The sequence below is a fragment of the Macaca nemestrina genome, chromosome 1 (assembly GCF_043159975.1).
Source record: "Macaca nemestrina isolate mMacNem1 chromosome 1, mMacNem.hap1, whole genome shotgun sequence".
NCBI lineage: Eukaryota > Metazoa > Chordata > Mammalia > Primates > Cercopithecidae > Macaca > Macaca nemestrina.
The window spans coordinates 188,886,143-188,909,479 of NC_092125.1; the positions used below are offsets into that span (position 1 = coordinate 188,886,143).

At 51.4% G+C, this 23,337-nt stretch overlaps 2 protein-coding genes and 4 non-coding genes across 7 annotated transcripts; 1 reads left to right on the forward strand and 5 right to left on the reverse strand.

Moving 5' to 3' along the window:
* The first annotated feature begins 3,847 nt into the window (after nt 1-3,847).
* Nucleotides 3,848-11,060, forward strand: LOC105494918 (bestrophin 4). 2 transcript variants are annotated; one of them, XM_011763945.2, is made up of 11 exons: nt 3,848-3,909; nt 4,326-4,489; nt 4,577-4,671; nt 5,343-5,576; nt 5,810-5,964; nt 6,361-6,438; nt 6,732-6,929; nt 7,049-7,129; nt 7,345-7,499; nt 7,655-7,929; nt 9,880-11,060. In XM_011763945.2, exons 2-10 carry the CDS (start codon nt 4,338-4,340, stop codon nt 7,926-7,928), a joined length of 1,422 nt encoding a protein of 473 aa, XP_011762247.2. In that variant the 5' UTR covers nt 3,848-3,909; nt 4,326-4,337; the 3' UTR covers nt 7,929; nt 9,880-11,060. The 2 variants fall into 2 exon arrangements, with proteins under 2 accessions (XP_011762247.2, XP_011762246.2); XM_011763944.2 differs by lacking the exon at nt 9,880-11,060 and having other exon boundaries at nt 7,655-8,559.
* Nucleotides 11,061-13,144: 2,084 nt separating this feature from the next.
* Nucleotides 13,145-16,254, reverse strand: LOC105495230 (ribosomal protein S8). Its single transcript, XM_071094100.1, has 6 exons — nt 16,235-16,254; nt 15,698-15,804; nt 15,067-15,166; nt 14,090-14,265; nt 13,751-13,880; nt 13,145-13,309 (listed from the first exon to the last, which is right to left on the reverse strand). Exons 1-6 carry the CDS (start codon nt 16,236-16,238, stop codon nt 13,200-13,202), a joined length of 627 nt encoding a protein of 208 aa, XP_070950201.1. The 5' UTR covers nt 16,239-16,254; the 3' UTR covers nt 13,145-13,199.
* Nucleotides 13,427-13,495, reverse strand: LOC112429042 (small nucleolar RNA SNORD38). Its single transcript, XR_003021179.1, has one exon. It is a non-coding gene; the product is annotated as a small nucleolar RNA SNORD38 (small nucleolar RNA).
* Nucleotides 13,968-14,036, reverse strand: LOC112429043 (small nucleolar RNA SNORD38). The gene has a single exon (XR_003021180.2). It is a non-coding gene; the product is annotated as a small nucleolar RNA SNORD38 (small nucleolar RNA).
* Nucleotides 15,248-15,351, reverse strand: LOC112429045 (small nucleolar RNA SNORD46). Its single transcript, XR_003021182.1, has one exon. It is a non-coding gene; the product is annotated as a small nucleolar RNA SNORD46 (small nucleolar RNA).
* On the reverse strand, nt 15,891-15,970 carry LOC112429037 (small nucleolar RNA SNORD55/SNORD39). Its single transcript, XR_003021175.1, has one exon. It is a non-coding gene; the product is annotated as a small nucleolar RNA SNORD55/SNORD39 (small nucleolar RNA).
* Nucleotides 16,255-23,337: the final 7,083 nt, after the last annotated feature.

Here is a 23,337-nt window from a genome sequence, read left to right on the forward strand (position 1 = left end):
TATTGACATCTCACATGGGAGACCTGGAAGGAGAACGTAACTCCAGTCAGGCCATGAGTAGTTTTCCACATCTTGCCTCATCTGGGAAATCTCACAAAATAGTAGGGAGGGGCTGGGGGACCAGATGTCTTTCATCTTAAAAGGGAAGAGAGAAATGGAAAACAAAAGAGTGGGTGGAGGGAGGTGAGAAGGAGAGAAGGATGAGAAGAAAGAAAGAAAAAGAAGCTTGCTTGGTTTCAAGTTTTCCTCCCCAACTTTTTCTTTTCTTTTTTTTTTTTTTTTTTTTTTGCTGTTTTTTTTTTGTTTTGTTTTGAGACAGGGTCTCACTCTGTCACCCAAGCTGGAGTGCAATGGCTGTATCAAGGCTCACTGCAGCCTCAGACTCCTGGGCTCAAGTGATCCTCCCACCTCAGCCTCTTTTTTTTTTTTTTTCTTTTTTTGAGATGGAGTCTTGCTCTGTCGCCCAGGCTGGAGTGCAGTGGGCGGATCTCAACTCACTGCAAGCTCCACCTCCCGGGTTTATGCCATTCTCCTGCCTCAGCCTCCCCAGTAGCTGGGACTACAGGTGCCCGCCACCTCGCCCGACTAGTTTTTTTGTATTTTTTAGTAGAGACGGGGTTTCACCGTGTCAGCCAGGATGGTCTCGATCTCCTGACCTCGTGATCCGCCCGTCTCAGCCTCCCAAAGTGCCGGGATTACAGGCTTGAGCCACCGCGCCCGGCCATACCTCAGCCTCTTAAGTGCCTGGACTCTAGGCGCACACCACCATACCCAGCTAATTTTAAACAATATTTTGTAGAGACAGGTCACACTATGTTGCCCAGGCTGGTCCCAAACTCCTGCGCTTAAGTGATCCTCCCACCTCAGCCTCCCAAAGTGTCAGGATTACAGGCATGAGCCACTGTAATCTAGCTTTACCTAGATGAATCAAATTCAAAACTTCGCAGGCGTCTCACAGGCTAGAGGAGAGATCTCCCTGTGAACAGATCATAGACCACTGTGATTAACTGCTGCAAGAGACAAAACCCAGAGGGTTTTGAGGAGTAACCTGGGAAAGATCATGGAAGGCTTCCTAGAGGGTGCTCTGAGCTACACCTTGAAGGAACAGTTACAAATGAGCTAGGCATATACACCTACTATGCACTCACAAAAATTAAAATTAAAAAAAAAATTGGCCGAGCGCGGTGGCTCAAGCCTGTAATCCCGGCACTTTGGGAGGCAGAGAAGGGCAGATCACGAGGTCAGGAGGTGGAGACCATCCTGGCTAACATGGTGAAACCCCGTCTCTACTAAAAAAAAATACAAAAAACTAGCCGGGCGAAAAAAAAAAAAAAAAAACTTAAAAATGAGCTAGGCAGAGGCTGGTGATGAGGGTAGAGGTGGGTAAGTCTCAGAGGGCCTTGTGTATCCAACTTAAAAACCAGGATCCAGCACTGTTTGGTCTGGGGCAGGTTAGCAGGACATGAGGGAAAGGTCTCTGCCTCCTCATTTCTCAAGGACTGTCTGGCTTGGAAGGCTTGGGAGGCAAGAGTGGACCAGTAGTAGGAAACCAAAGAGAACAGATTCAAATTTTCGTAGTAACAGCAGCCCAAGCCACAGTGCTCTAGGCCGTAGGCATTGTTTCTGTGAATACTCAAAATTGCCCCATGAGGTTAGGCATTCTTTTTTTTTTTTTTTTTTGAGACGGAGTCTCGCTCTGTCGCCCAGGCTGGAGTGCAGTGGCCGGATCTCAGCTCGCTGCAAGCTCCGCCTCCCGAGTTTACGCCATTCTCCTGCCTCAGCCTCCCGAGTAGCTGGGACTACAGGCGCCCGCCACCGCGCCCGGCTAGTTTTTTGTATTTTTTAGTAGAGACGGGGTTTCATCGTGTTAGCCAGGATGGTCTCGATCTCCTGACCTCGTGATCCGCCCGTCTCGGCCTCCCAAAGTGCTGGGATTACAGGCTTGAGCCACCGCGCCCGGCCAGGTTAGGCATTCTTGATCCTGCTTTGCAGAGGAGGAAACTGAGGTTCAGAGAGATAGGTAACTTGCAGTTACAGAGAGCTGGGATTCAGACCCAGGTTTGTCCAACTCCCAAGCCTGTGCTCCTAATCACCTCTCTGTGCTTCCTCTCTTTAGGAAACTTGCAGAAGGGAACCAGCTCATGGTGCAGGGGGAGGAGCTTCCCAAAGCAAGACAGAGGCAGGACCACCACTCTTGGGATTTTTCAGTATTCACTTGCCTCAGCACTGGGACGGTCTGGGACGGTAAGTGAGCTGCCAATTCTCTTCCATTTTGAGGTTCTATTTCTTTGTTCTTTTCTTTCTTTCTTTCTTTCTTTTTTTTTTTTTTGAGACAAAGTTTCACTCTTGTTGCCCAGGCTGGAGTGCAATGGCATTATCTCAGCTCACTGCAATCTCTGCCTCCCGAGTTCAAGCGATTCTCCTGTCTCAGCTCCCAAGTAGCTGGGATTACAGGCTTGTGCCACCATGCTTAGCTAATTTTGTATTTTTAGTAGAGATGGGGTTTCTCCATGTTGGTCAGGCTGATCTCGAACTCCCGATCTCAGGTGATCTGCCTGCCTCTGCCTCCCAAAGTGCTGGGACTACAGGTATGAGCCACAGTGCCTGGCCCTTTTTTTTTTTTTTTTTTTTGAGACAGAGTCTCACTTTGTCACCCAAGCTGAAATGCAGTGGCACAATCTCACAATCTCAGCTCACAGCAACCTCTCCCTCCCGGGTTCAAGGGATTCTCCCATTGAGATTCTCTTTCTTTCTTTCTTTCTCTCTTTCTCTCTCTCTTTTTTCTTTTTTTTTCCCAGGCCGCAGTGCAGTGGCACGAGCTCGACTCATTGCAACCTGCACCTCCCCAGGTTCAAGCAATTCTCCTGCATCAGCCTCCCACGTACCTGGAACTACAGGTTCGTGCCACCCTGCCCAGCTAATTTTTATATTTTTGGTAGAGACAGGGTTTCACCATGTTGGGCCAGGCTAGTCTCGAACTCCTGACCTCAAGTGATCCGACTGCCTCAAGGCTGCCCAAAGTGCTAGGATTACAGGCGTGAGCCACCTTGCCTGGCGGTTCTATTTCTATGGGTGCCTTAGGTATTACTTCCTCTGTTTGTTAGATGAAGAAATCGAGGCCCAGAGGTAAAAGTGGCCACTCAAATCCTGGGCACCCCAGGAGTCAGGATGTTGGACACAGGGCTTAACGGGGCCTGCACTCCTAGGCCTGAGCTTCCAGATCTGTGGCTGTCAGCCCCGTGGCATGGACGGGGAAGAGCCTGACCAAGACCTCCAGACCGTGTACAAGAAGCCTGGGAGTGTGGCCAGTGCACAGGATGGGTCCTGGAGCTCATGCCCTTGCTAGGCCACTTCCAGCCTTGGAAGTCCATCAGCCCTAGCTTTGAATCCTGCCTCCAACATGTTCTAGCTGTATGGCCGACTGTGAGCAAGTCATTTACCTTTTGGAGCCTCATCTGTGAAATGTGGATGATTGATTCCCTACCTTATGGGGCTGTGATGAGGATTTCATGAGAGGATGACCTAGTAGTGCCCTTGGCATGGTGCCTGTCACTTAGTCAGTGCTCTGTGATCAGCAGCTGGTATTACTGTAACAGTTTATCATGCATCTGTCTTCCCACCTGAAACGTGGGACAATAACCCCTGTCACACTGGCTTGAAGGACATGGTGTCTTCTGTGTGAGCTGTGGGGTCAGTATAGGTGGCAATTCTGTCACTCAAAGGCCAGCCCAGCCCTACAGGGGTAGGGAGACACACCCAGTTCCCAGCATCAGGGGAAGCTGGATGACAGCTTCAATCCATCAATGATAGGCCTTGGTCCAGCCTAACTTTATGGACTGCATAGGTACTTAAGTCTGTGGGGGGTGAAGTCTAGCCCAGTTCTTCCACACGGGCTGCTGCCCAGACCAGGTAGGCAGGTATGGGATGGGGGTGAGAGTGCTCTGGGCCCTGGTAGTCTAGTTAATCAGCTTCCAGAGCAAGGCCCCAAGGAATAGCAGTGGGTTTGGGCTGGAGCTGCGTCTCTTGTCCACAGCAGTTCAGGATCTGGTTATCCCTAGCCCTGCAGGCTGAAGAGGAGCTTGAGGAAGCCTCATGCGTGACGGGACACAGAACTCAGTTCTACTTTGTCTAGCTCTAGCCTGGCTGTGCCCATGTACTACTGAGTTCTGCAGAGGGTGGGGTGTGCTTTTCTGCTCTGCAGGCTCCTACCCCTTTTCCACTGATGCAGGGTGAAGGTTGGGGTGTGTGAGACCAGAGTGGAAGGGATGTTGTCTGGGGAACTAAAGGACAGCCCTGGGGGCAACTCTTGTGACCTTCTGCCCCAGGCTCCCAGCACCATGACGGTTTCATATACCCTCAAAGTGGCGGAGGCCCGCTTCGGAGGTTTCTCTGGCCTGCTTCTCCGTTGGAGGGGAAGCATCTACAAGCTCCTCTACAAGGAATTCCTCCTCTTCGGGGCCTTGTATGCTGTGCTTAGCATCACCTACCGGTAAGGGCAGGGTCTTAGAGCTGGCGGAAGTGGGGAGACTGGGCCACCCACCTCCCTCTAACCCAAGCCTACACCTGCCTTCCCCAGGCTGCTGCTGACCCAGGAGCAGAAGCACGTGTATGCTCAGGTGGCCCGGTACTGCAACCGTTCAGCGGACCTCATCCCCTTGTCCTTTGTATTGGGTAAGGCCCCCTTCTAGTTTTCCCTGTGTCCTCCTTACTGTGTTCCCTGACCTCTGGGTTGGGCTGTCAGCCCTGAGGGTCAGAATTACCCAACAGATGGTGTGGTGACGCACCTGCAGTCTCAGCTACTCGAGAGGCTGAGGTGAGAGGATCGCTTGAGCCCAGGAGTTCCAGTCCAGCCTGGGCAATGTAGCGAGACTCTGCTTTAAAAAAAAAAAAAAAAAGAATTACTCAACAGAGTGGCAGAGCCTGCCTGGTCAGCCAGAGCAGGCCCAGCAGGCACAGGAGCTGGGTGCTGGGTCCAGGACTTCCGGAGGGCAGGGCCCTATCACTTGCCGGACCCTCACTTCCAGCAAGGCACAAGACACCTGCTGGCCTCACAAGCCCACCCTGGGCACTGGAGGGGAGCTGGACAGAGGTGACAGCCCCTTCCCCACCCTCCTGGGAAGCAGTCTCCTGGCTTTGAATCCCCATTTTCCCTCTGCTGAAGGAAATTTGCCCTCCTCCCTCCTCCTGGCCTCGCACAGCAGGGTACTGGAGCTGAATGTTTCCTTCCCCCTGCCACATTTCAACTGGCTTGGACGAGGCCCTTTGCTGGGGGAGGCGAGGCGCTCAGACCCCCAGGCTCTCCACCCTCCCTTCCTACTCCCTCTACCACGGTGGCCAAGCAGGTTTCTATGTGACTCTCGTGGTGAACCGCTGGTGGTCCCAGTACACAAGCATCCCGCTGCCAGACCAGCTGATGTGCGTCATCTCGGCTAGCGTGCACGGCGTAGACCAGCGGGGCCGCCTGCTGCGCCGCACCCTCATCCGCTACGCGAACCTGGCGTCGGTGCTGGTGCTGCGCTCGGTCAGCACCCGCGTGCTCAAGCGCTTCCCCACCATGGAGCACGTGGTGGACGCAGGTGCGCCGCCCGCCGGGAGCCTCTGGGGGCCAGGCCCACGGCTGGATGCAGGTGCCGCCTGGGAAAGTCCTGGGAGCAGGGGCTCCAGGGAAGGGTCTGGACTGCGGCAGGAACGCGGAACCACGAGTCCTGGGACCGCCGGTAGACGCGAGAGAGGGGAGCCAGACGGCGGAACAGCAGGCCCCCACGGCGGCAGAGGTTGCAACTGCACCCCTTCCGCTTTACCCCCTCAGGTTTCATGTCCCAGGAAGAGAGGAAAAAGTTTGAGAGCCTGAAATCCGACTTCAACAAGTACTGGGTGCCCTGCGTCTGGTTCACCAATCTGGCGGCCCAGGCCCGGAGGGACGGGCGAATCCGTGACGACATCGCTCTCTGTCTACTTTTGGAAGTGAGTGGGCCCCGGACCAGACCTATCTGCCCTCCTCCCTCTAATTTTGAAGAGGAATAATAATTTTAGTACCTAACACTTGTATGGCACCAACTGTGTACCTCGGCCTTTTGGAAGCCCTGTACCCATGTTAACTCATTCATCCCTTACAGCAACTCCTGAGATAGGTACTATCATCCTCCTTGCACAGTTGTGGAAACTGAGGCACAGAGTGGAAACTAAATTTGCCTAAGTTACACAGCTAGTTAGCAGAGCTGAGATTCAAGCACCCCAGCCTAATACACCTCTGAGAGCAGAATGAGAAAAAGCCTCCTGGCCTGGCCCAGGCCTAGTTTGTGCTGGGCACCCTGTTCCTTCCTCGCTTCTGCTGACTTCCTGTTCCTGCTGTTCCTCCAGGAGCTGAACAAGTACCGAGCCAAGTGCAGCATGCTATTCCACTATGACTGGATCAGCATCCCCCTCGTCTACACCCAAGTAACTGCCTCTCCCCTCCCCAGTCCCAGTGCCTACTGTATGTCCTGTGCTGTGTGTGAGATGAGAAGAATTAGAGATGGTACTTGCCTGACCATTTCAGTCCCCTGAGGCACTGGGTTCATCCTCAAAGCCTTCCACCACCCCCACCAAGGTGACCCTGTCCCCACTGGTACTGCCACACCAGGATACATGTTTGATTACTTGTCAGACTTCCCATAGATCCTCAGAGGCAGGGGCAGCATTTCTCCCTGTCCCACTGCATCCTGCACTGAGCCTGGCTCTTCCTTCTCCAGGTGGTGACCATAGCTGTCTACTCCTTCTTTGCCCTCTCCCTGGTTGGCCGCCAGTTTGTGGAGCCAGAGGCAGGGGCTGCCAAACCTCAGAAGCTTCTGAAGCCAGACCAGGAGCCAGCCCCAGCCTTGGGAGACCCGGACATGTATGTGCCTCTCACCACTCTGCTGCAGTTCTTCTTCTATGCTGGCTGGCTCAAGGTGGGCACTGCAGATGGGCATGCCAGCCTGCTCTGTGGAGATGTGGGCACAGGGGCCCCAACTTTGGGGACAAAGAGTGGGGCTCTGAGCCCAGAAAACACTATCTCTGCCACCTATAGGTGGCTGAACAGATCATCAACCCGTTTGGTGAGGATGATGACGACTTTGAGACAAACCAGCTCATAGACCGCAACTTGCAGGTGAGCAAGCATCAGGAAGGATCAGGAGTCCAGGGCAGCTCCTGGGCCCCCTCTCCCGGTCAGCTCTCAGCCAGGCCGTGGGAAGATCAGGAGTCCAGGGCAGCTCCTGGGCCCCCTCTCCCGGTCAGCTCTCAGCCCGGCCGTGGGAAGGAGAGGAGAGGAGAGGAGAGGAGAGGAGAGGAGAGGAGGATCCTTGTAACTTGCTGGTGGCCCAGGTGTCCTTGCTATCTGTGGACGAAATGTACCAGAACCTTCCCCCTGCTGAGAAGGACCAGTACTGGGATGAGGACCAGCCGCAGCCACCCTACACTGTGGCCACGGCGGCCGAGTCTCTGCGGCCCTCATTCCTGGGCTCCACCTTCAACCTGCGGTGAGTGGCCTGCGCCGGCGGAGACCGGACCTGACCCGGCACGCGGGTCCTCGCTCAGCCTCTGGGGCACGGATGCCTCCGTCCCTCCCCGAGAGCCGACCCCGCGTCCCCGCTCCCGCCCTGTGCCCGGGCTCAGCCCACCCTCCCGCCCGCAGCATGAGCGACGACCCTGAGCAGAGCCTGCAGGTGGAGGCGTCCCCCGGGCCGGGTCGGCCCGCGCCCGCCGCGCAGACCCCGTTGCTCGGCCGCTTCCTGGGCGTAGGGGCGCCCTCCCCGGCCATCAGCCTCCGGAACTTCGGCCGCGCGCGAGGGACCCCGCGCCCCCCGCATCTGCTACGCTTCCGGGCCGAGGAGGGCGGCGACCCTGAGGCCGCAGCCCGCATCGAGGAGGAGACGGCGGAGTCCGGGGACGAGGCCCTGGAGCCCTGAGGTCTTGCCTGCCCCAGCCCGGTTCCTCCCACCCACTGCCCCCCGTCCCTCCCGTGCCCGGTCCTGCCAGCCAGCTCTATTAGAGCAGCTTTTCCTGTGTGCCTGGAAGGCCAGAGCATTTAGGGACAGAATTTAAAAGAGAAGATGGCGAGAAGGGCCTGAGCCAGGGCTAGGAATGTGTCCACTTTGGTGGGAGAGAAGGTCGGATGGGCTGCTTGGGGGAGGTGAAGCTAGACAAATAAATGAACCCAGGCACAGAGGACTAGAGCCCAGGTGCACGGTTAGCTTCAGAGCAACAGGGAGCTAGGCCAGTGGTTCTCAAACTTGAGGAAGGATCAGCATCACGGAAGGTCTTGTCAAAAGAGTGCCGAGCACCACTCCCAGCATTTCTGGCACATTAGATTTGGGACGGCGCCCGATAACTTGCATTTCTAACAAGTTCCCAGGTGATGCTGTGCTGCTGGTCCAGGAAGCACAGTTTGAAAGTCACGTGAAAACTGCTTGAAGGGGTATACGTTACCCTGGTAACCTTCCTCAGAAGAGGGGTCAGTGTGTGTTGGGGGAGTTTTGCCTTGTCTGTAATGTTCAAGTTTTTGTTTACATTAAGAATATATTCAAGTTTTAAAGTTTTGTTTAGTTTTTGTTTATATCGAGAATATATTTATTACTTGTGCAGTTATGATTGTTTAAAATTGAATTGGCATGCATGCAGTAGGATGAAGATGAAGGAAGGAAGAGTTTGGGAATCTGTCTCGGAAGCTGATTAAAGTCAGATGTGAAGGCAGCTATTCACCACCCACCCTAGACCTAGCATTTGGACTTCAGTGTGCCAAACTCTTCTCCACTCCCACCAACCACACAGGGGGAAAAGTACAGTTTACGGGTGGAAGCCTAGGCCCATCTCGATGGTGGGCCTGCAGCGCTGCGGGCACTTGGCTGATGTCAGAAAAAGCCTTCTGTGGCCAGGCACAGCGGCTCACGCCTGTAATCCCAGCACTTTGGGAGGCCGAGATGGACGGATCCCCAGAGGCCAGGAGTTAGATACCAGCCTGGCCAACATGGTAAAACTCCGTCTCTACTAAAAATACAAAAATTAGCTGGGTGTGGTGGTGGATGCCTGTAATCCCAGTTGCTTGGGAGGCTGAGGCATGAGAATTGCTTGAACCTGGGAAGCGGAGGTTGCAGTGAGCCGAGATCACTCCAGTGCACTCTAGCTCCCGGTTACAGAGCCAGGCTCTGTCTCCAAAAAAAAAAAAAAAGTCTTCTGGAAACAGTCTGCCACAGACCACTACATTGGAATTGTGGTAAAACTATGCTCCTCTAAGATTCTTACCTTCTAAATCCCAGTCTCCACCTAAAGACATCGGTGAAGGCCAAAACTGAATATTAAGGCCACAGGATAAATGCCAGAACAAAGGAGGAAGACAGGGGGGACCCTAGAGTGCAGTTGAGTAGACTCCAGCCTCTGGCAGGGTCAGTTGACTGGATTCTAATGCTGGCTTTGCTTCTTTCCATCTGTATGTCCATGGGATAGTGAATATTTCTTATTTATTTGAGACGGAATCTTGCACTGTCACCCAGTCTGGAATGCAGTGGCATGATCTCAGCTCACTACAACCTCCGCCTCCTAGGTTCAAGCAATTCTCCTGCCTCAGCCTCCTAAGTAGCTGGGTGTCCACCACCATGCCTGGCTAATTTTTTGTATTTTTAGTAGAGACAGGGTTTCACCATGTTGGCCAGGCTTGTCTCTAACTCCTGACCTCAGGTGATCTGCCTGCTAGGCCTCCCAAAGTGCTGGAATTACAGGTGTGAGCCACCGCGCCCAGCCAATAGTGAATATTTCTAAGCCTCAAGTTTCCAAATCTATAATGTGGAGACAGTAGCACCCCACAATGATAGCCATTCATTCACAAGGTATTTGAGGGTTGTTTTATTTTTGTTGTTGTTGCAGCTTTTACAAGCCTTGTTCCATGGTGAGAACGGTCATCTGTGAAGGTGGTAGAAATGGAGAGTGGATGGATTTCAAGACTTTAGGGAAAAGAACCCACTGGTTTTATGGACAGATCTTGGCTCACTGCAACCTTCACCTCCCCAGGTTCAAGAGATTCTCATGCCTCAGCCTCTCAAGTAGCTGGGATTACAGGCACGTGCCACCACGCCCTGCTAATTTTTTGTATGTTTAGTAGAGATGGGGTTTCACCATGTTGGCCAGGCTGGTTTTTGAACTCCTGACCTCAAGTGATCCACCTGCCTCAGCTTCCCAAAGTGCTGGGATTACAGGCATAAACCACAATGCCTGGCCAAACTTCAAATTTAATAAAATCTCAAGACTCTTTTCCCAATTAATCTTACATGTATCTGAGTATCTAGTATATGTCCATACACTTTTCCAGGTGCCAGAGACACAGCAGGAAACAAATATCCTCGTTTCCCTGGAGTACCATTCCAAAGGGAAAAGAGCAAACTTTGTCAGATTAAGGAATAAAGAGAAAAAAATGGGCAAAGTATAAGAGTTCAGAGGGGCAACTGCAACTTAGAATATTGTGATCCGGCAATAACTCACTAGGGTGACATAGCAAAGACCTGGAGGGAATGAACCATGTGGGGATTTTTTGTAGAAACAGGGTGTCACTTTGTTGCCCAGGTTGGTCTCAATCTCCTGACCTCAAGCAATCCTCCTGCCTTGGCCTCTGCCTCCCAAAGTGCTGGGATTACAGGCATGAGCCACCATGCCCCGTGTCCAGCCCCAAGTGGATATATGAAGGAGTGTGCCTAACAAAGGGAATAGCATGTGTACATGTATGTTCAGTAAGCTAGGGTGGCTGTGTGGTTGATGGAGGGAGTCACTATAGGAGCTAGGTCACATCAAGTCATAATACTTGGTAACAATTTTCATTGATGAGACAGGAAGCTGTTGCATTAAAAATATAATCTTGGTGAGGTACAGCACCTCACACATGTAATCCCAGCCCTTTGAAGGCCAAGGCAGGAGCATTGCTTGAGGCCAGGAGCTCAGGATTAGCTTGGGCAACATGAAACCCCATCTCTACAAAAAATGATCATTCTGGGCCCTGCACCATAGCTGTAGTCCCAGCTACTCAGTAGGTTGAGACTGCAGTGAGCAATGATCACTCCACTGCACTCCAGCCTAGTGTGAGATCCTGACTCTTTTTTTTTTTTTTTTTTTTTTTGAGACGGAGTCTCACGCTGTTGCCCAGGCTGGAGTGCAGTGGCGCGATCTCGGCTCACTGCAAGCTCCGCCTCCCGGGTTCCCGCCATTCTCCTGCCTCAGCCTTCTGAGTAGCTGGGACTACAGGCGCCCGCCACCGCGCCCGGCTAATTTTTTTTTGTATTTTTAGTAGAGACGGGGTTTCACTGTGGTCTCGATCTCCTGACCTTGTGATCCGCCCACCTCGGCCTCCCAAAGTGCTGGGATTACAGGCTTGAGCCACCGCGCCCGGCCGATCCTGACTCTTGAAACTGAGGAATATGGCAGGTGGGGGCAGACAAGAGTTCAGTTTTGAAAATGTTGGCCTTTGAAAGCCCTATTATAATGTCCAAGCACGAAGCTGGGCGCAATGGCTCATGCCTATAATCCTAGCACTTTGGGAGGCCAAGGCGGGTGGATTGCTTGAGGACAGGAGTTGGAGACCACCCTACCCAACAGTGAAACCCTGTCTCTACTAAAAATACAAGAAGTTAGTTGGGCGTGGCAGTACACACCTATAATTCCAGCTACTCAGGAGGCTGAGGCATGAGAATTGCTTGAACCTAGGAGGCGGAGGTTCCAGTGAGCCGAGATTACACACCACTGCAATCCAGCCTAGGCAACGGAGTGACTGTCTAAAAACACCCAAAAAGCAAACAAACAAAAAACCCAAGTACAGGCCGGGCGCGGTGGCTCATGCTTGTAATCCCAGCACTTTGGGAGGCCAAGGCAGGCGGATCACGAGGTCAGGAGACCCAGACCATCCTGGCTAACACAGTGAAACCTGTCTCTACTAAAAACATACAAGAAGTTAGCCAGGCATGGTGGCAGGTCCCTGTAGTCTCAGCTACAGGAGGCTGAGGCAGGAGAAATGGCATGAACCCAGGACGTGTAGCTTGCAGTGAGCCGAGATCGTGCCACTGCACTCCAGCCTGGGGGACAGAGCAAGACTCCTTTCTCAAAAAAACAAAAAACCCAAGTGCAAAGCTGGGTGTGGTGGGTTATGCCTGAAACCTAGCGCTTTGGGAGACAAAGGTGGGAAGATTGCTTGAGCCCAAGATTTCAAGACCTGGGCAATTAAGTGAGACCCTGTCTCTACCAAAAAAAACAATTCAAAAAAATGGGTATAGGCCAGGCATGGTGGCTCACGCCTGCAATCCCAGCACTTTGGGAGTCTGAGGCAGGCAGATCATCTGAGGTCAGGAGTTCAGCACCAGCCTGAAACCCGTCTCTACTAAAAATACAAAATTAGCTGGGTGTGGTGGCGTATGCCTATAACCCCAGCTGCTTGGGAGGCTGCGGCAAAACAATCGCTTGAACCCAGGAGGCGGAGGTTGTGGTAAGCTAAGATCGTGCCATTGCACTCCAGCCTGGGCAACAAGAGTCAAACTCCGTCTCAAAAAAAAAAAAAAAAGGTGTAGCGCCTATCATCTCAGCTACTTGGGAGGCTGAGGCAGTATCACCTGAGCCCCAATGTCAAGGCTGCAGTGAACCAAGATCATGCCACTGCACTCCATCCTGGGTGACGGAGATCTCAAAAAAAAAAATCCAAGTGCAGATGTCAAGCAGGTCAAGACTAAAGGTAAGCATTTGACAGGACAAGTTTAAGTCAAAGTGACCCTTGGAGACCAAGCAAGGCAGAAATCACTGTTAATCTTACAGTGGGTGCAGGATCCTTACAACTTTTTAGAATATAGCCTGAGATTCTAATCATGACTCAGTCAGCACAACATTGTTGAACCCCAAGGTTGGGATACCCCCTCTCATAGCCTCTGCCACATCCCTATCCCCACCAAAACGTGGAGAAATGTTCCCACTATAGACACAGCCCACATTATAAATCTAGCCTTCAGGGACATGGAGTTGAGAACAGGGACTTTACAGTGTGGTGAGTCTGGATCAGGACAGTAGGAGGTAGAGGTAAAGCAATGGGTTGCAGCCACCCACCCAGATCAGTTTTGCAGGGCAAGGAAATAAAGCAAACAGTCAAATATTCAGGCAACACAAATGGGGGAACAGAACAATAAACACCTTTATTACACGGGTGAAGACAAAACGAGGATTTATTTGCCTTTCCGGGCTTTGATTTTCCTAAGATAGAACTCCAACTCTTTGCCCTCTAGCACATAACCATCTGCTCGGCCACACTGTCCCGGCCTGGAAGCAATGCACGCTGGAAGAGAGTAGGTGATCCTTAGCTCCATGACAAGGTGGCCCCACCCAAACCTCTCCACCCCCTTAAGAATCTCTGTGGGTTTAGGTATCCTAGGGGCAAGCATGAAGCCAGCTGTCTCCTCAGACACACTTTATCGTCACTTACTGTCAGTAGCAGAACTGGACAAAGTTTTCATCACTGAGACAGCCCCCTCAGCCTGGGAAGGGACTTCCCCAAATACTAAAACTCCAAGCATGGGCCTATGCAGACTCTTCTACCCAATGCTTTCCATTTCAGCCTCACATGAATAGGACAGTGAAACATTCCCCATTTTGCTCACAGCCTGTTACTGGTGAACCCTTTAGACCGCATGGCTGGCAAAGGACTTAGACAAGGGAAAAGTGACTCAACACACTCAATCTCTGCGACTCCCCACCTCCAACACAACAGCCTTCTCACCAAGAAGCTTGCCCTGCTGGAACTGCTCCTCCAGGAGACTGCTGATTTTGGCATTCTTTTTCCTTTCATCATATTTCTTCTGAATTTTTTTAGATCTTTTTTTGTTTAAAATCTCTTCTTCTTCAGGAGTCTGAAAAGGGGATACAAATTTATGAGCTCAGGGAAGGCAGGCAGGCCTTGGGAGCCTTTTCGAACCCTGCACACCCCAGTGCTGGCCTTCCTCAGCCTAAAGGCTCTCATCTCTCTCCCTTCAGTAGCAGAACTGGACAGAGGTTTCATCACAAGAAGGCTGGAGTCAGGCTGCCCTTCCCACAACCCCTACAGAGAAGTAACACGTACCAGCTTGGCTCCCTTCTTGCGGCCCAGGGGCAGCGCGTAGTGGGACTCGTACCACTGTCGGTACGGTGTGCTGTCGATAAGCACGATGCAATTCTTCACCAGAGTCTTGGTACGGACCAGCTCATTATTAGATGCATTGTAGACAACATCGATGATCCTTGTTTTACGAGTACAACCTGCTCACAGGAGAAACTTGGCATCAAGTAAACTGGAGGACAAATGGCTCTGGCACACCCCTCCAGGTTCTTCAGCCCCATGAGGCCTTAAGGAGAAATAAGGGAACGCCCAGCCTTTACAAGCCATGGGGCATCAGTTCGTCTTCCATAAACCCCTAACCCACGTTTCTAGTGATGTTTGGCAACCAGTCTTTATCAGCCCCAATCTCTCAGGCTGCAGAGTTGAGAGAGATCAGAGCAGGTCGGGCACAGTGGCTCACGCGAAGCCAAGAATTTGAGACCAGCCTGGCCAACATGGTGAAATTCCTTCTCTACTAAAAATACAGAAGTAGCCAGGTGTGATAGCGCATGCCTGTAATCCCAGTTATTTGGGAGGTTGAGGCAGAAGAATCACTTGAACCCAGGAGGCGGAAGTTGCAGTGAGGCAAGATCACACCACTGGCACTCCAGCCTGGGCAACAGAGACCCAGTCTCAAAAAAAGAGATTGAAGGAGGACAGCCTGGGTGGAGAGAACCTCTCCAGCTACCTTAAGATCTTTCAGCAAGAAGAAACTTCAAATGCCTTGGTCTAAGCCACAGACTACCTGCTAAAAGCACTTGAATCTTTTTTTTTTTTTTTTCTCTGAGAGTCTCGCTCTGTTGCCCAGGCTGGACTCGAACTCCTGACCTCAGGTGATCCGCCCGTCTCGGCCTTCCAAAGTGCTGGGCTTACAGGCACGAGCCACCGCGCCAGGCCCACTTGGTAAATCTTAAGAAGGTTTAGGTGCATTTTCCCACCCACTCCCAAAGGGCCTCACTCACACTCTGAGCCCCAGGAGAAATTCCCTACGTCCAGCCTCAGGGCACGGTATTTCTTGTTACCTCCCCGCACACGGACTGTGTGGATGCGGCGGGGGCCAATCTGGAAAACACAAGGTTACAGGAACTAGGTTACCAAGGAGAGCAAGGCAAGAAAGGGAGAGGAACCGCGGCAGGAAGGAGGCAACAGTCAGTGTAACTATGACAAGTCCTTGCATTGGCAAGTGGCACACAGGTGACCAAGACGGCCACAACCACGCCTAAGGATTCTTTTTCATCACCTTACTTGCCTCCAAGAGGAAAGCCTGACCCCAAATGCTAAAAATTAAGCCTCTGTTAAAAAAAACCCAAAAGACTAGGATTCTATTAGCCGAGGTGCCACCCTCTCCAGAAGCTCAAGTCCCCCACACAGTATCCTTCTGAGACCCTAAGCTCCGGGGTTGGGGGCCTGAGGGAGCATTCCCTCTTTGGTACTTACTTATACAGCAGGTAAAGGGGGAAGGACACCCAGGCCCTATTACAGAGAAATCAGAGCCCAAGAAAGAACGCACAACTGTCACACGGAGAGGCCCGAGCACGCTGGGGAGCCGGGGAAGGCGACCTCCCGGGCGGACAGGCCCACGCTCGCACCCACCTTGGTGTTGGCAGCCGGGCGCCCCAACTCATATTTCCGCTTCTTGTGGTAGGGCTTTCTCTTGCCCCCGGTTTTGCGGCGCTTGTGCCAGTTGTCCCGAGAAATGCCTGCATGTGGAAGCGGGGAAGGAAGCTTGAGCCACTGTGACTCGGTGGTAGCGACTCGCCAGCTCCCGACCCCCGCGCCGGCAGGCCGCACGCTCAGCTCTCCAAGGTTGGCTTCCCCACCGCGCACTCGGGAGTATGCAGCATTACCGAGTCGTCATCATACACGTGCGGCCCGGCCGGGGCCACCTCCGCGCGGCAGCCATGTTAGCGCCGCTTGGAGCCTGCAGCCCGCGGCCCGGAACTCGGAGTCCAGAGCCTTCGCAGCCCCCAGAGAGGGGCTCGGCGGCCGAAACCCGAGGGCCACCACTCCTTGTGGCTGTCCCTGGCCGGGGGTCGGGGCGCCTGGACTCCTCAGTAGGCTGTGAAGCAGGATGGGGCCTGATTGAGCTCAACCCCCCCATCACGCGCCTAAACGCAGAGCGACACTCACCCATCGCTCGGCGCTGGCTGGAAAGAGAAATCGCAAAGATTCACGGTACGGTTTGTAAAACGCTGCCCCGCCCCTTTACTTTACGTTGTTTCTGAGCGCCGAAACAACGTCGGGCGACTAGACTTACGTGTTTGCTGCCGCGCCTAGGGCAACGAGTCTGGGAGGCTCCCGCAGGCTGCCTTCATCCGCAGACCCTAACCGACCCGCCTCCGACCTTGGGTTGGGGGAAGGGGGTCTGCGGCGTCGGCACATCCGGGCGTGTTGAGACTAGTTTCAGAGGCTGCTGCGGTCGTTTAGGATGAGATGTGGGTGCGGCTGCGTTGAAAAAGGGTGGGAGGCAATGGAGTTGGAAACGACTGTGGACTTGGGTTTTGTTTTGAAGGGTTTGGTGGTAGGTTGGACATGGGGATTGAGGGAGAGGGTGGTGTCAAGGATTCCTAAGATTCTCACTTGATCAATCGAATAAATATTGGGGCCACTTACTGAGATGGGGTAGGCTCCTAAGGTAGGAGCTGTTCTGGACACGTTCATTTTGAGATCTTGCTAAGTCATGTAAGTGGGAATGACAGGTAGGAAGCTGGTCATCCTTATAAGGGACCTGCACTGAAGATGTTTTGGGAATCGTTGGTTTATAAATGCCACCAGAATGAACGGAACTTAGAGAGTATAAAGAAGGGATCAGTTAACTTTTCTGAGCTGGAAGAATATATATATGTATTTTTTTTTCTTTTTTTGAGACGAAGTCTCGCTCTGTCGCCCAGGCTGGAGTGAGTGGCGCGATCTCGGCTCACTGCAAGCTCCGCCGCCTCCCGGGTTCAAGCCATTCTCCTGTCTCAGCCTCCGGAGAAGCTGGAACTACAGGCGCCCGCCACCACGCCCGGCTCATTTTTTTTTTTTTTTTTTTTAGTATTTTTAGTAGAGACGGAGTTTCACCGTGTTCGCCAGGATGGTCTCGATCTCCTGACCTCTTGATCCGTCCGCCTCGACCTCCCAAAGTGCTGGGATTACAGGCTTGAGCCACCGTGCCCGGCCGGATATATATTTTTTAATAAAAAAAAAAATTTTTAGGCCTGGTGCGGTGGCTCATGCCTGTAATCTCAGCATTTTTGGGAGGCGGAGGCGGGCGGATCGCGAGGTCAGGAGTTTGAGACCAGCCTGGCCAACATGGTGAAACCACGTCTCTACTAAAAAAATACAAAATTTAGCTGAGCATGGTGGCGCTCACCTGTAGTCCCAGCTACTCAGGGAGGCTGAGGCAAGAGAATCGCTTGAACCCGGGAGGCGGAGTCCAGCCTGGGCAACACAGGGAGACTCCATCTCAAAAAAATTTTTTTTTAATCTTTGTGGGTACATAGTAGGTATATATATTTATGGAGTACATGAGATATTTTGTTTCAAGCATGCAGTGTGAAGTAAGCACATCATGGAGAATGGGGTATCCATCCCCTCAAGCATTTATCCTATGAGTTACAAACAATCCAATTAATCCTAGCACTTTGGGAGGCTGAGGCGGGCAGATCACTTGAGGCCAGCAGTTCAAGACAAGCCTGGCCAACATGGCTAAATCACGTCTTTCCTAAAAATACAAAAGTTAGCTGGGCATGGTGGCGGGTACCTATAATTCCAGCTACTTAGGAGGCTGAGACATAAGAATTGCTTGAACCCAGGCCGGGCGTGCTGACTCACGCCTTTAATCCCAGCACTTTGGTAGGTCGAGGTGGGCAGATCACCTGAGATCAGGAGTTCAAGACCATCCTGGCTAACATGGTGAAGTCCCGTCTCTACTAAAAATACAAAAATTAGCTGGGCATGGTGGCGCGTACTTGTAATCCCAGCTACTATGGAAGCTGAGGCAGGAGAATCGCTTTAACCAGGGAGTCGGAGGTTGCAGTGAGCTGAGATCGCACCACTGCACTCCATCCTGGTGAGAGTGAAACTCCGTCTCAAACAAAACAAAAAAAATTAGCCGGGCATGGTGGTGGGCACCTGTAATCCCAGCAACTCGGTTGGGAGGCTGAGGAAGGAGCATCGCTTGAATAGGGAGGTGGAGGTTCCAGTGAGCCGAGATGGCACCAGTGCACTCACTCCAGCCTGGGTGATGGAGTAAGACTGTGTCTCAAAAAAATAAAATATACAATTAAGTTATTGATTATAGTCACCCTGTTTTGCTATCAAATAGTAGGTCTTATTTATCCTGATATTTTATTTTTGTATCCATTAGAGATCCCCACTCCCCCCCACCCTCCCACTACCTTTTCTAGCCTCTGGTAACCATCCTTCTACTCTCTAGAGGTCCATGAGTTCAATTGTTTTGATTTTTAGATCCCACAAATAAGTGAGAACATGCGATTCTCTTTGCATGTATTTGTCTTTCTGTGCCCAGCTTATTTCACTTAACATAATGAACTCCAGTTCAACCCATGATGTTGCAAATGACAGGATCTCATTCTTTTTTATGGCTGAATAGTAATCCATTGTGTACATGTACCACATTTTATCCATTCATCATTTTTTTTCTTCTTTTTGAGATGGAGTCTTGCTCTGTCACCCAGGCTGCAGTGCAGTGGCATGATCTCAGCTCACTGCAACCTCTGCCTCCCAGGTTCAAGGAATTCTCCTGCCTCCTGAGTAGTTGGGATTATAGGCATGCGCCACCATGCTCGGCTAAATTTTTGTATTTTTAGCAGAAACAGGGTTTCACCATGTTAGCCAGGCTTGTCTCGAACTCCTGACCTCAGGTGATCTGCCCAACTCCGGCTCGGCCTCCCAGAGTGCTAGGATTACAGGTGTGAGCAACCGCGCCCAGCCCCATTCATCTTTTTTAATTTTAATTTTAATTTTTTTTGAGACAGTCTTGCTCTGTCGCCCAGGCTGGAGTGCAGTGGTGCGACGTTGGCTTGCTGCAACCTTCATCTCCCGGGTTCAAGCTATTCTCCTGCCTCAGCTTGCCAAGTAGCTGGGGTTACAGGTATGGGCCACCATGCCCGGCAAATTTTTGTATTTGTAGTAGAGATGGGGTTTCACCATGTTGGCCAGGCTGGTCTTGAACTCTTGACCTTAAGTGATCCGCCGGCCTAGGCCTCCCAGAGTGCTGAGATTACAGGCATGAGTCACTGTGCCCAGCCTGATTTCCTTTCTTTTGAGCATATACCCAGCAGTGTAGGAACCTCCAAACTGTTCTCCATAGTGGTTGTACTAATTTACATTCCCAACAACAGTGTAGGAGGGTTCCCTTTCCTCCACATCCTCGCCAGCATTTGTGATTGCCTGTGTTTTAGAAATAAGCCATTTGAACTGGGGTGAGATGATATCTCATGGTAGTTTTGATTTGCATTTCTCTGATGATCAGTGATGTTAAGTACCTTACATATGCCTGTTTGCCATCTGTATGTCTTCTTTTGAGAAATGTCTATTCAAATCTTTTGCCCATTTTTTGATTGGATTATTAGTTTTTTCCTGTAGAGTTGAGCTCCTTATATATTCTAGTTATTAATCCCTTGCAGATGGGTAGTTTGCAAATATTTTCTCCCGTTTTGTGGGTTGTCTCTTTACTTTGTTGATGGTATCCTTTGGTGTGCAGAAGCTTTTTTTTTTTTTTTTTTGAGACGGAGTCTCGCTCTGTCGCCCAGGCTGGAGTGCAGTGGCCGCATCTCAGCTCACGGCAAGCTCCGCCTCCCGGGTCTATGCCATTCTCCTGCCTCAGCCTCCCGAGTAGCTAGGACTACAGGCGCCCACCACCTCACCCGGCTAGTTTTTTGTATTTTTTAGTAGAGACGGGGTTTCACTGTATTTAGCCAGGCTGGTCTCGATCTCCTGACCTTGTGATCCGCCCGTCTCGGCCTCCCAAAGTGCTGGGATTACAGGCTTGAGCCACCGCGCCCGGCCATGCAGAAGCTTTTTAACTTGATATGATCCCATTTGTCCATTTTTGCTTTGGTTGCCTGTGTTTATGGGGTATTGCTCAAGGAATTTTTGCCCAGACCAATATCCTGGAGATTTCCCCCAATGTTTTTTTAGTAGTAGTTTCATAGTTTGAGGTCTTAGATTTAAGTCTTTAATCCATTTTGATTTGATTTTTGTACACATTCAGAGAAACTTTCTTTTTTTTTTTTTTTTTTTTTTGAGACGGAGTCTCGCTCTGTCACCCAGGCTGGAGTGCAGTGGCCGGATCTCAGCTCACTGCAAGCTCCGCCTCCCGGGTTCACGCCATTCTCCTGCCTCAGCCTCCCGAGTAGCTGGGACTACAGGCGCCCGCCACCTCACCTGGCTAGTTTTTTGTATTTTTTTAGTAGAGACGGGGTTTCACCGGGTTAGCCAGGATGGTCTCGATCTCCTGACCTGGTGATCCGCCCGTCTCGGCCTCCCAAAGTGCTGGGATTACAGGCTTGAGCCACCGCGCCCGGCCCAGAGAAACTTTCTTAGCAACAAACTATAGAGATGATCCCTAAAGTATAGTCTTGGCCGGGTGCAGTGGCTCAAGCCTGTAATCCCAGCACTTTGGGAGGCCGAGACGGGCGGATCACGAGGTCAGGAGATCGAAACCATCCTGGCTAACACGGTGAAACCCCGTCTCTATTAAGAAATACAAAAAACTAGCCGGGCGAGGTGGCGGGCGCCTGTAGTCCCAGCTACTCGGGAGGCTGAGGCCGGAGAATGGCGTGAACCCGGGAGGCGGAGCTTGCAGTGAGCTGAGATCCGGCCACTGCACTCCAGCCTGGGCGACAGAGCGAGACTCCGTCTCAAAAAAAAAAAAAAAAAAAAAAAAAAAAAGTATAGTCTTTAACATTTCTTAAAAAGAATATGTAGGAGGCCAGGGGTGGTGGCTCACACCTGTAATGCCACCCTGTCGGGAGGCTGAGGCAGGTGGATCACGAGGTCAAGAGATCAAGACAATCCTGGCCAACATGATGAAACCCCATCTCTATTACAAATACAAATATTAGCTGGCCGTGGTGGCGTGCATCTGTAGTCCCAGCTACTTGGGAGGCTGAGGCAGGAGAATCACTTGAACCTGGGAGGCAGAGGTTGCAGTGAGCCGAGATCACGCCATTGCACTCCAGTCTGGCGACAGAGCAAGACTCCGTCTCAAAAAAAATAAAAAGAAAAAAACGTAGCAGCCAGGCATGCTGCTATGCACCTGTAGTCCTAGCTACTTGGGAGACTGAGGCTGTAGGATTACTTGAGCCAGCAATTCAAGGTACAGTGAGCTATGATCATGCCACTGCACTCTAGCCTAGGCAACAGAGCAAGATCCTGTCTCAAAAAAAAAAAAAAAAAAAAAGAAAAGAATTGACCTAAGCAGCCTCTCCAGCTGCCTTTAAAAAAGTAATAATAAAATAATAAAAAATAAAAGAAATACAAGTAAAAAGCATAGGTCTAAGGCTTTAGGAATGTCTACATTCCGGCCGGGTGCCGTGGCTCATGACTGTAATCCCAGCACTTTGGGAAGCCAAGGTGGGCACATCACCTGAGGTCAGGAGTTGGAGACCTGCCTGACCAACATGGCGAAACCCCATCTCAACTGAAAATACAAAATTATCCGGGTGTGGTGGCACAAGCCTGTAATCCCAGCTACTCAGGAGGCTGAGGCAGGAGAATTGCTTGAACCCGGGAGGCAGAGGTTGCAGTGAGCTGAGATTGCGCCATTGTACTCCAGCTTGGACAACAACAGCGAAACTCCATCTCAAAAAAAAAAAAGGAATGTTGTCATTTCAAGGCCAGATAGAGAAAAACAGCTGGTAAAGGACACAGAAAGAGAAATTAGAGTGGCTAGAGGAAAGCCAGCACAGGGTGCTGCCATAGCTTAATGCTTCTGTGGATGCTAGTTAAAATGAGGACTAAAAAGTGATTAGGCTGGGTGTGGTGGCTTATGCCTGTAATCCAGCATTTGGGGATGTCAAGCAGGTGGATCACCTGAGGTTAGGAGTTCGAGACCAGCCTGGCTAACATGGTGAAATCCCATCTCTACTAAAAATACAAAAATTACTCGAGTGTGGTGGTGGACGCCTGTAGTCCCAGCTACCCTGGAGGCTGAGGCAGAAGAATCGCTTGAACCTGGGGGGCAGAGGCTGCAGTGAGCCGAGATCACTTCACTGCACTCTAGCCTGGACTACAAGAGCGAAACTCTGTCTCAAAGGAAAAAAAAAAAAAGGGGGATTATTGGATTTAGTAACCTGAAAGTCCTTGGTGATATTGGCGAGAGCAGTTTCTGTGTAGTACAGTGAGAAAAATCTTGAAATAGACTGGGAAGTTAAAAAATCCAGTGTATGTAGACGATTCTTTTGAGAGGTATGACTTTAAAGGGGAAAGAGAGAATTAGGTTGTTGACTGGAAAGGAATGTAGAGCAGAAGGGTAGTGTTTTTTTTTTTTTTTTTTGAGAAGGAGTCTCACTCTGTCACCCAGGCTGGAGTGCAGTGGCTGGATCTCAGCTCACTGCAAGCTCCGCCTCCTGGGTTCACGCCATTCTCCTGCCTCAGCCTCCCAAGTAGCTGGGACTACAGGCGCCCGCCACCTCGCCCGGCTAGTTTTTTGTATTTTTTAGTAGAGACGGGGTTTCACCAGGTTAGCCAGGATGGTCTCGATCTCCTGACCTGGTGATCCGCCCGTCTCGGCCTCCCAAAGTGCTGGGATTACAGGCTTGAGCCACCGCGCCCGGCCAGAAGGGTAGTTTTTTAAGGGAGTAAACTGATGAGTAGCTTCTACTACACTTGGCTGCAGATCCTGTGGAAGAAATTCTCTTAACTTTATCCCTTCTTTTTTTGTGTGTGTGTGATGGAATTTTGCTCTTGTCCCCCAGGCTGGACTGCAATGGCGTGATGTTGGCTCACTGCAACCTCTGCCTCCCAGATTCAAGTGATTCTCCTGTCTCAGCTTCCTGAGTAGCTGGGATTATAGGCACACACCACCATGCCCAGATAATTTTTGTATTTTTAGTAGAGACAGGGTTTCACCATATTGGCCTGGCTGGTCTTGAACTCCTGACCTCAAGTGATCCGCCCACCTCAGCCTCCTAAAGTGCTAGGAGTACAGGCATGAGCCACAGTGCCCGGCCTATCCCTTCTTTCTTGTATCTTCAACCTTCCAGTGGTTTCCCAGCACATTT

Excerpts from the sequence above, each read along its gene's own strand:
- LOC105494918 (XM_011763945.2), top strand. The coding sequence starts at position 4,338 with ATGACGGTTTCATATACCCTCAAAGTGGCGGAGGCCCGCTTCGGAGGT. Across the intron at positions 5,965-6,360 it reads CTCTCTGTCTACTTTTGGAA|GAGCTGAACAAGTACCGAGC; the intron begins GTGAGTGGGCCC and ends CTGTTCCTCCAG. Across the intron at positions 7,500-7,654 it reads GGCTCCACCTTCAACCTGCG|CATGAGCGACGACCCTGAGC; the intron begins GTGAGTGGCCTG and ends TCCCGCCCGCAG.
- LOC105495230 (XM_071094100.1), bottom strand. Across the intron at positions 13,881-14,089 it reads GCAAGAAGGGAGCCAAGCTG|ACTCCTGAAGAAGAAGAGAT; the intron begins GTACGTGTTACT and ends TCCCCTTTTCAG. Across the intron at positions 13,310-13,750 it reads CCAGCAGGGCAAGCTTCTTG|CGTGCATTGCTTCCAGGCCG; the intron begins GTGAGAAGGCTG and ends ACTCTCTTCCAG.